This window comes from Suncus etruscus, chromosome 3 (assembly GCF_024139225.1).
Source record: "Suncus etruscus isolate mSunEtr1 chromosome 3, mSunEtr1.pri.cur, whole genome shotgun sequence".
NCBI lineage: Eukaryota > Metazoa > Chordata > Mammalia > Eulipotyphla > Soricidae > Suncus > Suncus etruscus.
The window spans coordinates 51,253,801-51,270,144 of NC_064850.1; the positions used below are offsets into that span (position 1 = coordinate 51,253,801).

General features: G+C 44.5%; 1 protein-coding gene across 3 annotated transcripts in view; it reads left to right on the forward strand.

Moving 5' to 3' along the window:
* MARK1 (microtubule affinity regulating kinase 1) overlaps positions 1-16,344 on the forward strand; it is an 86,979-nt gene that overhangs the window by 57,587 nt on the left and 13,048 nt on the right. Inside the window, exons 8-14 of one of the 3 annotated variants that reach the window (XM_049769509.1) lie at positions 1,603-1,839; positions 1,932-2,051; positions 7,417-7,516; positions 8,433-8,545; positions 10,423-10,576; positions 11,133-11,326; positions 12,669-12,769. In XM_049769509.1, coding sequence (XP_049625466.1) covers positions 1,603-1,839; positions 1,932-2,051; positions 7,417-7,516; positions 8,433-8,545; positions 10,423-10,576; positions 11,133-11,326; positions 12,669-12,769 — 1,019 coding nt within the window. Of the gene's footprint in view, positions 1-1,602; positions 1,840-1,931; positions 2,052-7,416; positions 7,517-8,432; positions 8,546-10,422; positions 10,577-11,132; positions 11,327-12,668; positions 12,770-16,344 lie in introns of those variants that run through there. The other 2 variants (XM_049769510.1, XM_049769511.1) reach the window with 2 other exon arrangements.

A 16,344-nucleotide genomic window follows, 5' to 3' on the forward strand; every position in this document is an offset into this window, starting at 1 on the left:
GGTGCTGAGTGTATCTCCACTTTCCAAGCTAACACCAGAAGAGGGAAGGAGGAAGATATGGGGAGAGGACGGCTGTGTGATGAACAGAATGGCCGGTTCTGGTGATCCCTGTAACTTGCAGTGATTCCCAGCACTCAGGAATTCACTCCTGTGGATGCCCTGATAAAACACATCTGCTGAGGAACCTAATCTAGGATCCCAGCCAACAAAACAAACAAACAAACAAACAAACAAAAAACATTAAAATCAAACATTTTCTGAAGCAAAGCTTCTCTTGGACTACATACATTAACACACATTTTTTTTTTTTGATCCAAGTTTTCTGTGGCCTGATGCTGATTCAGGGGTTAGTAAAATCCATACATGGAAGCCTGGGGAGGGTTATGTGGCAAAGACACAATGTACCTAACGAACATTACCCTATTGTATGTACCCCTAAAGAAGGTGCATGTCAGAATGGTTAAAGGAAGCTCAGCTAAATTAAGATCTCCCCAAGGCTGTGTTTTTGGGGGTTTGGGTCACTGAAAGAACAGGACTATACTGAAGAAACATCTTGTCAAGAAGTACAGGTTGAAGCTAGTAGTCTCAGAATTACATGGCTGGAAGTGTTCTATGCATAACTTTTTAGCCTTGTAATACTCAAAGCTGAATGACTTAGGATCCCCATGTAGGTTCAACTCTGTTTTGGCTGGCATTACACCAAATGGGAGAACAGTAAGATAGATGGGTACTGTGATTTCAGGAGATTTCTTAACTCTAGGAAGAACAGGGGTTTTAAAATAACCTTCCTGGGGCAGGAGAGATAGCACAGTGGAGAGATTGCTTGCCCTGCATGTGGCCAAGCTGGGCTTGATCCCCAGCATCCCACCTGGTGGTGTCCCAAGCAGTGCCAGGAGTAATTCCTGAGTGCAGAGCTAGGAGTCACCCTGACTATTACTGGGTGTGGCCCCAAAACAAAAATTCAATAAATTAAGTAAAAATAACCCATATTTACCCATCACAGATAGGTGTGTGAGAGTTTTCTTTTTATGGGATTTTTCTCAGCTGTGCTTTATAGAGCTGTTACGCAGTCAGGTGTCATGTCAGGCTGCTCAATGTGATACTCTACTTTTCTTTTTTTTTTTTTTTTTGGTTTTTGGGCCACACCCTGTGACGCTCAGGGGTTACTCCTGGCTATGCACTCAGAAGTTGCTCCTGGCTTCTTGGGGGACCATATGGGACGCCGGGGGATCGAACCGCGGTCCGTCCTAGGCTAGCGCAGGCAAGGCAGGAACCTTACCTCCAGCGCCACCGCCCGGCCCCCTCTACTTTTCTTTATTGAATTTTTTTATTTGGTAGAGAGGACACACTGGTGGTGGTCAGGGCTGACTCCAGGCAAATCTTGGCATTTGGGGTGCCAGGAATGGTTCCTGGGTCGGGTGTGTGCAAGGCCAGCACCCTCCCAGCTGTCATATGGTTCTGTCCACATCCCCCCCTCACCCCCGTGTACCATTTTTAAACCGTGAGGCAGAAAATGTATAGTTTGGGGTCTGAGACAGGGGTAATGTGTGTTCTCTGTTACATGGGCTTTTCACATTGTCCTTTCTATTATTTTCCTCTCAGGCTGAAAACCTTCTCCTTGATGCTGATATGAATATTAAAATTGCTGACTTTGGTTTTAGTAATGAATTCACAGTTGGGAACAAATTGGACACATTTTGCGGGAGCCCTCCCTACGCTGCGCCTGAGCTTTTCCAAGGCAAGAAGTACGATGGGCCCGAGGTGGACGTGTGGAGCCTGGGGGTCATTCTCTACACACTTGTCAGCGGCTCGCTGCCCTTCGACGGCCAGAACCTGAAGGTACGGCCATGCTGCTCTACCCCACATGGGTCTCGGCAAGCTGCCTCACCTCAGTCCCCCTCACCTGCTGTCTCTTGTTCCCCCCACCCTAGGAGCTGCGGGAGCGGGTCTTGCGTGGGAAGTACCGGATCCCCTTTTATATGTCCACGGACTGTGAGAACCTGCTCAAGAAACTCTTAGTATTGAATCCCATAAAGAGAGGCAGCCTGGAAGTAAGTCTTGTTTGGAGGTGCTCCAAGCTTCCATGAGCTCTGTTGGGGACAGTCCAGGGCTCCTGACTTGATTGCTAACTTTTTTAAATTTTTTTGTTGTTTTGTTTTTGTTTTGGAGTCACACCTGGAAATGCTCAGGGGTTATTTTTCCTGGCTCTGCACTGTGCAATTACTCCTGATGCTGCTTGGGGAATCCTGTGAGATGTCAGGGATTGAACATGGGTTGGCTACATACAAGCCAAATGCCCTACCCATTGTGCTATCACCCAGCCCCTCATTATAAGAATTGTTCATTTGTTGAGAGAGAGGAGAGAGAGAGAGAGAGAGAGAGAGAGCTGAAGACATAGGCTCCATCCTCTGCGGCCTCACAAGGATTTCTACCAAATTAACAGCTTTTTTTTTTACCCTGTTCTGCAGTTGCAAATTAAAACCCCCACAAATGAGGGATATTATTCTATGTCTATCACTCTCCCTCTGACTCATTTTGTTCAGCATAATACTCTCTGTATTTATCCATGTATAAACATTTCATGACTTCATTTTCCTAACAGATTTGTAATTCATTGTGTAGATGTATCAGTTTCTTTATCCACCCTTCTGTTCTCAGGCACTTGGGTTGCTTCTAGATTCTGGCTATTGTGAATAGTGCTATGATGAACATAGGCATGCAGGGGGCTTTTCTGCATGGTGTTTTTAGGCTCGTAGGATATATTCCTAGGAGTGATATTTCTGGATCATATGGAAGCTCTATTTCTAGTTTTTTTGAGGAATATCCATATTGTTTTCCAAAAAAGGCTGAACCATCAACATTCCTGCCACCAGCAGTGGCAGTATATATACACTGGTAAAGACTGTTGGACTTTGTATGACTGAAACCCAATCATAAAAAACTTTGTAACTGAAAAAAATATTTGACTATATTATGAACAGTCTTTAACCACAGTGTTTAAATAAACTAATTAAAAATTAAAAATACAAGTCAGTATAAAATTTATTCTCAGGTGCAAGAGGTTTAGCACCATGAACCTGACTGGGTGCTTTGTTCGTTTCTCAGCATCCCACCACGTGGAGTGATCCCCTAAACACACTTAGAACTACTGTTATAGCCCCAAAGGAAAATGAAACTGACTTGTCACTAAAGGAGGAGGGCAGTTTTGCTGACCCCAGAAGCTGCAGGGTCCAGGCCAGAAACCTTGTCTATAGCAGAAAGTGCAGACAATTCTAGGGTAGGAGAAAGGGAGAGAAAATATCAGTCCTGTAAGTGGTGGACGGCTATATAGAAACCACGGTTTGAGTCTCCGAGCTGAAGAAATGGGCAAAGCATCATAGTATTGGTGTAGAAAATGTGGTGATGTGTTGCAGCAGATAGACAGCAGGTACTTGGTTCCTGATTGTTCCCCTGGTGGCCAGATTATCGTCCTGCCCAGGTGCCACTCTGGATAGTGCTCTTCTCATGGCCATGCATCTCTAAAAATGATGCCTGGGGCTGGGGGCTGATCAATGGTGCAGTGGGTAGGATATTTGCCTTGCAGGCAGTCAACCCAGGTTCAATCTCCCTCCCTCCCTTCTTCCCTCCTCCCTCCCTTCCCGCCCTCCCTCCCTCCTTCCCTTTTTATCTTCCCTCCCTCCCTCTCTATCCTTCCCTCCCTCCCTCTCTTTCCCTCCTTCCCTCTTTCCCTCCCTCTCTTTCCCTCCCTCCCTCTCTTTCTCCCCCATTTCCTCCCTTCCTTCCTTACTTTCTTCTTCTTTTTCTTTTTTTCTGCCTACACCTGGCTGCACTCAGGGGTTACTCCTGGCTCTGCACTCAGAAATCACTCCTGGAAGGCTTGGGGACCATATAGGATGCCAGGGATCCAACCCAGGTTTGTTCTGCGTTGGCCTCGTGCAAGGCAAATGCCCTAATGCTATGCTATTGCTCAGGCCCAGGAGTAATTTCTGAGTGCAGAGCCAGGAGTAACTTCTGAGCATTGCCAGGTATGACCCCAAAAGTAAACAAACACCACAGAGACCGGCACACATCACAAAGATCAGGAACAATAAGTGCTGGCGGGGATGTGGGGAGAAAGGAACTCTTATTCACTGCTGATGGGAATGCTGTCTAGTTCAGCCCTTATGGAAAAAAATATGGAGATTCCTTAAAAAAACTGGAAATTGAGCTCCCATATGATCCAGCTATATGACTCCTAGGGATATACCCTAGGAACACAAAAATGAAATAGAAAAATCCCTTTCTCAGGCCTATATTCATTGCAGCACTATTTATAATAGTCAGACTCTGGAAACAACCAAGATGCCCTTCAACAGATGAAAGACTAAAGAAACTGTATACACAATTGAATATTATGCAACCATCAGGAGAGATGAAATCTTTCCTATACATGGATGGACATGGAAACTATTATGCTGAGCGAAATAAATCAGAGGGAAAGAGAGATACAGAATAGTCTCACTTATCTATGGGTTTTAAGAGAAAAGACATTATTGTAATAATGCCCAGAGATGAGGGCCAGAAGGACCGGCTCATGATATGAAGCTCACTTCAAGAAGGAATGAGTGCAGTTAGAACACTAATAAGTACCATGACAATGTTAATGAGTGAGAGAAGTAGAATGCCTGTCTTGAATACAGGCAAGGGTTGAGGATGAAGGGATATGGGGGTACATTGGTGGTGAGAATGTTGCACTGGTGAAGGGGGTATTCTTTTTGTGACTAAAACCCAACTGCAGTCATGTTTGTAATCATGGTGTTTAAATAAAGATAAAAAAAAAGGAAAAAAAATAATGCCTTAGGAATGGAACAATAGTATAGTCCACCCCAACTTTCTTTCTCCAGCATCCCACCTGGTCCCTCAATTCCCATGAGAAAAATATCCCTGAGCAGAGAGCCAGTGAGTGTGGCCCAGATCTTCACCTTTCACATCCCCTCTCCCTAAAAAAGAATGATACTTTAGTGCTGTTAAGTCATTTGTAGATGCCCCAGAACTTTATTCTCTGCACTTTTTTTAAAATTTAAATTCTTTTTTTTTTCTGACAAGAAATTTTATTTTGTCATGTTTGAGGGAGCCACACTTGCAATGCTGAGGAATTACTCCTGGCTCTGCACACAGAGTTCACTCCTGCTAGTGTTCAGGAAGGCATATGGGATGCCAGGAATTGAACCCAGGTGGGTCTCATGCAAGGCAAGCATTTTACCCACTGTGCTATCTCTCTAGCCCCTTGTCTGCACTTTTTTGCAAGCCTTGCTAGAAAAACCAATGCTGACATGGCTGAACTGTCTTTCCCATGCAGTGAGGGAGGGTCCCCTGCAGTGAGGGTTCCTGGACTCCTGTCACTTCTGCACACAGTGGCTGCCCTATGTTTTGATGAAAGTTAGGGTGTGGTTACTTCCCCTGGGAAGCTATTTTAGTGGTTTCTATCAGTGAATCGGTTGTCAGATTTATTTCTGCACAATGAATCATTTGTTTAAGTATGATTCAGCTCCTTCTGATTTTTGTACTTTAGGTCCATTGGGGAATGAAAAAATATGTGATAGAAATGTAATGGAGATAGCAGGAAAATTTACTTTCTTAATACATCTCTGCTTTGCTCAGCTGACTTCCATCTACTAGCCCTGCCTAAGTGTGTAAAATAGTTCAATGGTTAAATTGTTGGGGCTGGGGATATCCTCAAAGCAGTGGTGGGTTGCCCAGTGAAGGCCCCACCATCAATTTATGGGTTATAGGGGTCCAGCCATGCCCAGCTGAGCCATGGAGCACAGGCTTGTATTCCTGGGTTGATGCAAATAAAAACTAAACGATGCACGTGACATTTCTGAAACTCTATGGCAACTTGAACTTTCGTTTGTTTGTTTGTTTGTTTGTTTTGTTTTTTTTGGTCATACCCGGTAATGCTCAGGGGTTACTCTTGGCTCTGTGCTCAGAAATTGCTCCTGGACGGACCACATGGGATGCTGAGATTTGAACCACTGTCCATCCTGGATCGGCTGTGTACAAGGCAAATGCCCTACTGCTGTGCTATCTCTCAGGCCCCGTGTAACAGTTCTTTGTGGTGAAGCATTACAAGTTTTTCTTTTGACAGTTGGTGAGATGTAATTAGTGTCTTAAAGATGATTAGTATAGGGTAGCCAGATATCTGAAGTCTTTTGTCCTTGACATTAAAAATGCAAAGGGTTAAAAGATTAGAATTCTGAATTGAATATAAAAGTCAAACTTGGGGCTAGAGAGATAATAATACAGCAGGTAGAGTTATTACCTTGCACGAGGCTGACCCAGATTTGATCCCTGGCATCCCATATTGTCTCCTGACCACTATGCCAGGAGTGATCCTTGAGTGCAGAGCCAGGAGTATGCCCTGAGCATCATGCTTTATGCTATCTTTTTAAAAACCAAAACATCTGGGGCCGGAGCAGTAGCCTTGCATGTGCTAGCCTAGGACAGACCTCGGTTCAATTCCCTGGTGTCCCATATGGTCCCCAAAGCCAGGAGTGATTTCTGAGTGCATAACCAGGAGTTACCCCTGAGCATCACCAAGTGTTGGCCCAAAACCAAAATATCTGCCTTTCATGTGGCAGATCCAGGATGGACCTGGTTCGATCCTCGGCATCCTATATGGTCCCCCTAGCCAGGAGCGATTTCTGAGTACATAGCCAAGAGTAACCCCTGAGTGTCAGTGGATGTGCCCCCTCAAAAAAAAAAACACCCAAAAACCCAAAAACCAAAAAAATAAACAAAAACAAAAAACAAAAACAAACTGAAACATTTAAAAAAAAGTCTCCAGTAAAATAACAGTGAGGTAAAAAAATGACAAGTGTTTGTATATTATTTTTGTTGTTGTTGTTTTATTTGTGTGGGTATTATGTCCAGTGTGATGCCTAACCTGTTGCCTACTGAATGAACCAGCAAACCAATGTTTTTTAAAATAGAGCTAAAATTGAAGGCTGGAGAGATAGTAGAGCGAGTAGGGGGCTTGCCTTGCACACAGCCAACCTGGGTCCAATTCCTGGCATCCCATATGGTTTCTTAAGCATAGCTGGGGCAATTCCTGAGAATAAAGTCAAGAGTAGTAACCCCTGAGCATTGCCAGGTGTGACCCAGAAAACAAAATAAATAGGACTAAAATAAATGCTCAAGGAACTAGAGTAATAGCACAGCATGTAGAAACCTTGACTGAACCAATTTATATCTCCAGTATTCTACTTGGTCCCTCAAACTTGGTCAAGAGTGATCTCTGAGCATAGAGCCAGGACTAACCTCTGAATACTCTTGGGTATGGTCAAAATATAATAATAATAATAATAATAATAATAAATAAAATAAGTGCTCAACTGGTCTGATTGGCCAAATATAATGTGACATTTTGCTTCCTAGCAAATCATGAAAGATCGGTGGATGAATGTTGGTCATGAAGAAGAAGAACTAAAGCCATATTCTGAGCCTGAACCAGATTTCAATGACACAAAGAGGATCGGTAAGTGCCGTTGTAGGCAGGGCCTCAAGTTCTGGATCCCTGGCTCTTCTGAGAAAGTCCCTAATGAGGAAGCCAATTTCACTTGAAAAATACTGGCACAAAAAAAAAAAAAAAATACTGGCACTATCATGTCGTTTTGAGCAGTTCCTACTAAACATGGCATCGCTTAGGTCCTTTCGTCTTAGTGACCTAATTCAATTACTATTGTTAGTTCTGCACGGTTTCCATGAAATGACTACAGTAAAAAATGACACCTATAAATCTGACTATCAGGCTTGGATCAAATTATAGATGCTCTCAATGGAAAAGTGAGCTCTAGTTTAAGAGGAATGACCTTGCCCATCCTAGGCACCTGCAAGGACACCCGCCCACTCCATCTTCTGTTTTCTCTTTTTCCACAATTCCCAAATTATCAGTAACTCCAGCCAGTGTGCTCCTGGATGGCTGAGGTCAGAGGATCAAGGATGGAGCATTCTAGAGTTTTTGAAACCTGGGCAGAGGAACAAATAACTGCAGTTCAACTGCCCCCCAAAGAATCAACCTGACTTTAGACCTGAGCTCTGAAACGGTTGAGAGGCGGGATGAGAAAGAGGAGGAAAAGCATGAGGTACAGTGTCACTGATGGTCATTGATAGAGAGAGACTGGCTGGATGAGATACTCATATGAGTATGGAAGGCGATGAAAAATAAATTGAACTCAGGAATATCCAATTCCTACTTGGGCTATTTATATCCCAGAAAATTGTGAGCCATGTTATCTGGGATTCGACATACAGTCTCTGCATTGGTAACTTGGCATGCTTTGGTTTTCAGATCTTTTGGCAAGCTTGCCTCTTCCTGCAGGTTTGCTCACTCACATAAAATTCATCTTTGAAACATTTGCCCTTTTATTATTATTATTATTATTATTCTCCAGATATCATGGTCACCATGGGCTTTGTACGAGAGGAGATCAATGATGCCTTAATAAATCAGAAGTATGATGATGTCATGGCTACTTACATTCTTCTTGGTCGAAAGCCACCGGAAGTGAGTTGCTCGCCCTATTTCATTGGTATGAATTGCTTCGTGGGCTGGGGGACATGTTGGCAGGTATATTTATTTCCTGGGTAGTGAGAAACAAAGCTTCCAACATCCTTATTTATTATAATTCAAAACTCAAGATGCTAAGTTCCCAACTGATTTCATTTTTGACTCATCAAGTCTTTCTACTAGGTACAGGTAGGCAAGGATCTGGCTTTGGCTTGGGGTCACCTCTCCCAGGCTAGCCTGAGCGGTGACCCTTAGGCCCTCAGCCTGCCCAGAATCAACGGTTACTGCAGGGTTGCTGGGGAGCATTTGCAGCAAGGTGTATCCTCTGTAAGCCATTGGGTGGGAAATGGGGACAGTGGCTTAGGTTCTGTCTAGTCCTCTCCAAAGGCTTTGGTACATCCAGTTGTGACTTTCCATGGCCAGAAAGGGTCTCTATAAGGAGATGCATTCTAGAAAAATCTGTTGGAATGGTGATGAGATGATGAATCCTTTAGAAACAGCAAATATAAAAAAAAAAATCTTTTTTTGTTGTTGTAGGGTTTTTTTGTTTGTTTTTGTTTGTTTGTTTGTTTCTGGGTCACACCTGGCAGCGGTGCTCAGCTCAGTGGTTACTCATAGCTCTGTGCTTAGACATCACCCCAGACAGGCTTGGGGGACCATATGGGATGTCGGAATTCGAACTGCTGTCCATCCTGTGTTGGTTGCATGCAAGGCAAACGCCTTACTGCTGTGCTATCACTCCGGCCCAGCAAATATAAAAGAAAATCTTGAGAGTCTAAACCAGACCTGTTCTAGGGGAAGAGAAAGCAGGAGTGAAAGGCCTGGCTATGCTTGTAACCATGTTGACCAATGCCAGGATCCTGGTTCAATTCCTGGCACCTCATCTTGTCCCTGGAGTATCACTGAATAGGCTCTAGGCACCTCAGAGTGTGTCTACCCCAACTCCTTAAAAAGAACAGGCCCAAATACTGGTATGTTGACTATCAGAAGCCAGTGGGAAGGCAGTTATAACAGGCTGGGATCCCTTATGACCAGGGAGAAATGTGCAGGGCAGCTGGAAATTCTGCTGACCTCATTGAGCATCCACAGTTCCAGGAACCTTGCTGAGTCCTGAGGCCAGAAGGATGCAATGGTAGCCAGGAGCCAAGACTGGGGAGAGGGTGGGACTGGGAACCCCACAAAGCCCGACACTTTGGTGTATCATTGGTTATGGGGTATTGGGCTCTCAGAATGGGATGCACCTCATGCTGAGTCAAGCAAGAGGGAGAATGAACGATGGGTTTTGTTTGTTTGGGGGTCATACCCAGAGGTGCTTAAGGCTTGCTCCTAGCTCTTCGTTCAGGAATCACTTTGGGCAGTGCTCAGGGGACCCTATGGGGGATGAGATGGCTGAACATAAGACAAATGCCCTTCCTGCTGTGCTATCTTTCTGGTCCCTGGATGCATTTCTTGATTCTGGCTGGAACACCAAACTTTGTTCTGTGAATGTGGAGGATAAAAGAGAAACAAAACAAAAAGTGCGTGCATATGCGTGTATATTTTTACACACACATATGCATACATGTACAAATTAAAGTTTAAATTCTATCACAATTATGAGTCCCAAAGACATCCCTGAGCTCCATGAACCCTGTTTTCCCATCTGGGATATTGGGGCCCAGGACTTAGAGCATATCACTTTGTGTGAAGTAACCTGTAATGGGATCCTGTCTGGGCAGCTATGGGTGATGCCTAGATGGATGAAGGCAGTAGAGCCCTGGGCCTGGAGACTCCTCAGTCCCTGCACCCTGCACCCCTACACTTAGACTTCGTCCTTTCCTGGTGCTCACAGGCTCCAAGTAGCCAAGTCTTGACAATCTCTCTTCTTCCAACAGCTTGAAGGTGGCGAGTCACTGTCAGGTGGGAGCCTGTGCCCTCGGTCGCGGCCTAGCAGTGACCTGAACAATAGCTCCCTGCAGTCTCCGGCCCACCTGAAGGTCCAGCGGAGCATTTCGGCCAACCAGAAGCAGAGGCGCTTTAGTGACCATGGTGGGTGCCAGTGACTAGGATGGACCTTACTTGTGTGTCTCTTAGCCATTTGACATTTTTTAGCTATTTGGTATTTAATGCTTCCATACTGCGCCTTCCTCCACCTTAAAGATGTGTTGGTCTGGAATTTCAGAGAAAACCCCTTTCCACAGAACAGGCTCAGTTTTGCTTGTTTTGTTTTTGGGCCACACCTGCTGTACTCAGGGGTTACTCCTGGCTCTGCACTCAAGAATCACTCCTGGCAATGTCCTGGGGACCTTATGGGATGCCAGGGATTGAACCTGGATCAGCCAGGTACAAGGCAAGCATCCCTTCCCTACTGTACTATCATGTATTCTCTCTCTCTCTCTCTCTCTCTCTCTCTCTCTCTCTCTCTCTCTCTCTCTCTCTCTCTCCCCTTTCTCCCCCCTTTCTCCCCCGCTCGCTCATATAATCTTAGTGCAGAGTATATAAAGTATGTAAAGATATTTTTAAGCATTTTTTCCTGAAGAAATCATGTCCGTTGCTTCTCAGTTAATCCCGGTTTGGTTCTGGTTTTTTTTTTTTTTCATTGCAGCTGGCCCCGCCATCCCTGCTGCTGTCTCCTACACCAAAAGGCCACAGGCCACCAGTGTGGAGAGTGAGCAGAAGGAGGAGTCAGACCGCACCCTGGCCCGGAAGCTGGGCAGCACCACAGTGGGTTCCAGGAGCGAGATGGCCACCAGCCCACTCGTGGGCCCCGAGAGGAAAAAGTCCTCCACGATCCCCAGTGTGAGTGTGTTGTGGGTGGCACAGTTCAAGGTCCCAGGTCTTTTGTGCATACTAAAGCATCTCTCCAGTGACTCCTGCATGGCAAGAGCCTTTATGAGATGCTCACATGGACAGTTGGTCATGGTGCTTCACTCACTTCATAGGCTACCGTGATGGTAGAGTCCTGGGGCTGGGGAGTGCTGTGCCCAATGGTGGTGCAGGTGTTGACTTGGGACGCTCCACTCTGGAAGAGAAGTGGGTTATATTTGTGTCTTGCTGGTGACAATTAGCATGGCACATTCCCCTCCTGGTCCCATAGTCCTGCCCTGAACACCCCTGTTCCCTACCAGAATGTGGCTGTTGTTGCTGGGGGTGGTGGGGAGCCCCTTCCCTCAATTGGAAGCCCAGTTGGAATGGGCAAGACAACTGATTTGCTCCAGATGCTTTTTTTTTTTTAACCGTTTCGTTACTTGATTTAAACACCATGGTTTACATAATTGCTCATAATACATTTGTTTTCAGTATTCCATGTTCCAACACCAATCCCACCACCAGTGTGACCTTCCCTCCATTGCTCTCCAGATTCCCAACCTTGCCTCATTGGCAGGCATGACATAATTTACTTAATATTGCTTGTTTACAACTATGTGGTAATGGAATTATTTTTTAAAAAAAGTTCATGGCTGGAGTAATAGCACAGCGGTAGGATGTTTGCCTTGCACGCAGCATACCTGGAAGGACCAGTTTCGATCCCCAGCATCCCATATGGTCCCTTGAGCCTGCCAGAGCGATTTCTGAGCACAGCCAGGAGTAACTCCTGAGCTCCACTGCTGCTGGGTGTGGCCCAAAAACAAACAAACAAACAAAAAACAAAAAACTTTAGCAAAAGAAAATATGTCAAATGTATCTCACAGGGTGAGTCATTAAGTCATCCGAGTCTGCAGCTTCTGTGTTAATGGTTGTGTTTGTGACCCTTAGATGGCTTTGCTATTTTGACTTCAAATTTAGTGCCTTCCTACTGGTTGCCCTAAATTCTGCTACAGTTAGATTCTAACCCACCTGCCCAGGCTGTTAGCACCTCAAATCCACTACAACTCTTCATTAGACATATCTGGATATTAGGGGCTGGAGAGATGGTACAGTGGGTAGAGCACTTGCCTTGCACACTGTGACCTGGTCCAATCCTTAGGATCCTGTAGGGTCCATAAAGCACTCGAGGAGTGAGCCCTAAGTACTGCCAGGTTTGGTCCATCATTTCCTCCCCTACCAAACAAACTAAAACAGAAGCATGTCCTATTTTGGGTTTTGAAGAAATCACTGTTTGGGTTTTCAACTGCCGCCTTCTTCTCTGTTCGTTCTACAGAACAATGTGTATTCAGGGGGCAGCATGGCACGAAGGAACACGTATGTCTGTGAGCGGACCACTGACCGCTACACAGGCCTGCAGAACGGCAAGGACAGCAGGTAGGTCAGGCCAGAGCCCTTATGTTCTGCTCTCCCTGATAGGGACCCTTGACTGGCTAGATCAGGGGTCCTTAAACTACGGCCCAGGGGCCACATTTGGCCCATCAAGGACATTTATCCAGCCCACCAGGTGTTTTTTCTGCTGCTGCCTGTCTTGCTTAGCAGCTAATTCCTGGCCTGCAGTACACATGTGTGGGATGTATGCTATGTGTGCTGCACTCTCTGACTCCTCTCTTTCTCTCGACTCCTCTTCTCAGTCTTGGGCAGGGAGGAAACTTAGTTTGAGGAAACTAAGGCCCATAAAAGCAGGCCCTTAGTTCCCATTGAAATACTGGTAAGTTTGCTTGATTTAACATTACTTGTTCTTCATTTTAAACATTGTATTTATTTTCATTTTGTTGTTTTTTTTTTTAAAATTCAAAATAAGATATGTGCAGTGTGCATAGAAATTTGTTTATAGTTTTTTTCTTAAACTATAGTCCAGCCCTCCCACAGTCTGAGACAATGAATTGGCCCCCTGTTTAAAAGTTTGAGGACAGCTGGTCCGATGGCAGTGGTTTATCAGAACTTATTAATGTTAGATCACAAAAGTTGGTATATAACCTCCCACTGCTCAATTTGACTGGCTTCTGAAGGAAAAAAAAAAAGTTTGAGGACCTCTAGGTTGGAGAGTTCCCAAGAGGAAGCCAATAATAATACTTTGTTGAGGCTTTCCCCTGGGCCTAATGGGAAGTCAGAAACAGTTTGGGAAATTGTAGGCATTGCTTCACCTGAGACTAGTCCAGAAAATCCTTGGCTGAAACAATAAACCAGAGCCTCACCCAATTCTCATAACCTGGGTTTTATTTCTTTGGTTATTATTCTTCTTGGGGGACCTGCTACTAGTAGTGCTTAGTCAGGAATTATTCCTGGCTCTGTACTCGGGTATCACTGCTGGTGAGGCTTGGGAACTCTATGAGATGTTGGGAACAAACCCAAGTCAGTTGTGATAAGTCAGGTGCCCTTCTTGCCATGCTGTGGTTCTGGCTCCTTGTTACTTGGAGATCTCTATCTCTCTCTCTCTGACTCTCTCTCTCTCTCTCTCTCTCTCTCTCTCTATATATATATATATATATATACATATTTTTTTTTAATTTAAACACCATGGTCGTTAAGTTATTCATACTACAGTTTGTTTTTTCACAGATAAAGTTGATCATGATTGAGTTACAGTCATACGATGTACAACAACCTTCACCAGTTCACATTTCTCTTCACCAATGTCAACAGTTTCCTTCTCACCTTCCCTGATGCCCTCTTACCTTCCACTCACCCTCCCCTGTCTACTTTTGGGTTTTGGGACAGGCGTTTTACTTCTCTCTCTCTCTCTCTCTCTCTCTCTCTCTCTCTCTCTCTCTCTCTCTCTCTCTCTCTCTCTCTCTCTCTCTCTCTCTCTCTCACACACACACACACACACACACACACACACACACACACACACACACACTGTGGTTTACACTACTGTTAATGAAGGGGTGCCACACATATCCCTTTCATAGTGGACTTTACTCTAATTGCACTCTCTGTTCTTTGTGGCAAGCTTCCTGCTATGGACTAGTCCTCCTAATCCTCATCTCTTGTCTCTGGATATCATCCCCATACTCTTATTTTCCTTATGCTTTATAGATGAATGAGATTATTCTATGTTTATCCCTCTGACTTATTTTACTCAGCATAATAATCTCCATGTCCATCCATGTATAAGCAATTATCAAAATCATTTTTCCCAACAGCTGCATTTGGTAGATGTACCACAGTTTTTTTTTTTTAGCTACTCATCTGTTGTCAGGTACCTGGGTTGCTTTTAGATTCTGGCTATTGTAAATAGTGCTCTGATGAACATAGAGGTGCAGAGGGTCTTTTTATAGTGTGTTTTTGTGTTCCTAGGGTGTAGTACAGGGGTCCTGAGGACATTTATCTGGCCTGCCAGGTGTTTGTACTTCCACTGCCTGTCCTACTAAAGTAACAGACTCAATTCACCCTGGCCTGCAGTGTGCATGTGTGGGCTGTGCATCCACACTCTCTGACTCTGTCCTCCTTTCGTCTCTGGACAGCTCCTCTCAGTCTAGGGCAGGGTCCTCAAACTATAACCCATGGGCCACTATTGCTCTTAGTTTTTTTTCTTCAAACTATAGTCTGGCCCTCCAGCAGTCTGAGGGACAGTGAATTGTCCCCTCCCATTTAAAAAGTTTGAGGACCCCTGGTGTAGTGGAAACCTCATGCCCCAATTCTGAGGGATTAGGGAACATGGGTCTAGAAGCAATGCCAACACAGTAAATAATCCACACAAAATGAAGAAATAAAACAGGTTCAAGAAACTTCCACCACAAGCTCTCTGCAAGCAGGCAAAGATACTGGCAGGCAGAGAGGTTAGCTGTGGAACTGAAACCACAAGCAAATTCTCTGACCCATGGTCTTTATTAGGATTATCCTTATGGGTGGAGAACAGGTAGGGGTATGGGACCAATTCAAAGGTACTTCCATGGAGTCCATGAGTGATAAGCACAAGCAAAGAAGAATTATCTGAAGAGGGTAAAAACCAGTTGCTCCAACATTAGGGTATATCTCTAGGAGTGGTATTGCTGGATTGTAAGGATGCTCAATCCCCCCCCCCCTTTTTTGAGAAATATCCATATTGTTTTCCAGAAAGGCTGGCTTACATGGCATTTCCACCAGCAGTGAATGAGAATTCCTTTTTACCCACATCCATGCCAGCACTGGTTTTCTTGTTCTTTGTGATGTGTGTCACTCTCTGTGGTGTGAGATAATACCTCCATGTTTTGATTTGCATCTCCCTGATTATTAGTGATGTTGAGCATATTTTTCATGTGCCTTTTGGCCACCTGTATATTTTCTTTGAGGAAATGTCTATTCATTTCTTCTCCACATTTTTTGATGGGGTTAGATGTCGTTGTTGTTGTTGTTAAGTCTCCCAGTACCACATCCATCTTAGATATTAACATCTTATCAAATGGGTATTAGGTGAATAGTTTCTCCCATTCCATAGGTAGCCTTTGTATCTTAGGCACTGTTTCCTTTGAAGTGCAGAAGCTTCTCAATTTAATGTAGTTCCACTTGTTTATCTATGCTCCATTTGTTTGTACAGTTGTTTCCTCCTGGAAGTTGCCTTTAGTCTTAATGTCATGGCGTGTTTTTCCTGTATGTTCCTCTGAAACCTTATGGTTTCAGTTCTGAGATCAGGGTCTTTATTTATTTTTATTTTTTATTTTTGGTTTTTGGGTCATACCCTGCAGTGCTCAGGGGTTACTCCTGGCTCCACGCTCAGCAATAGCTCCTGGCAGGCTCGGAGGACCATATGGGATGCCAGGATTAAAACCAATAATCTTCTGCATGAAAGACAAATGCCTTACCTCCATGCTATCTCTCTGGCCCTAATTAGTTTTGATTCGACCTTTATGTATGATGTTAAAGGGAGGTTTGAGTTCACTTTTTTGCATGTGGTTGACCAGTTTTTTCAACACCACTTGTTGAAGAGGCTTTCTTTTTTTTCTACTTTATATTTCTTTCCGCTTTAT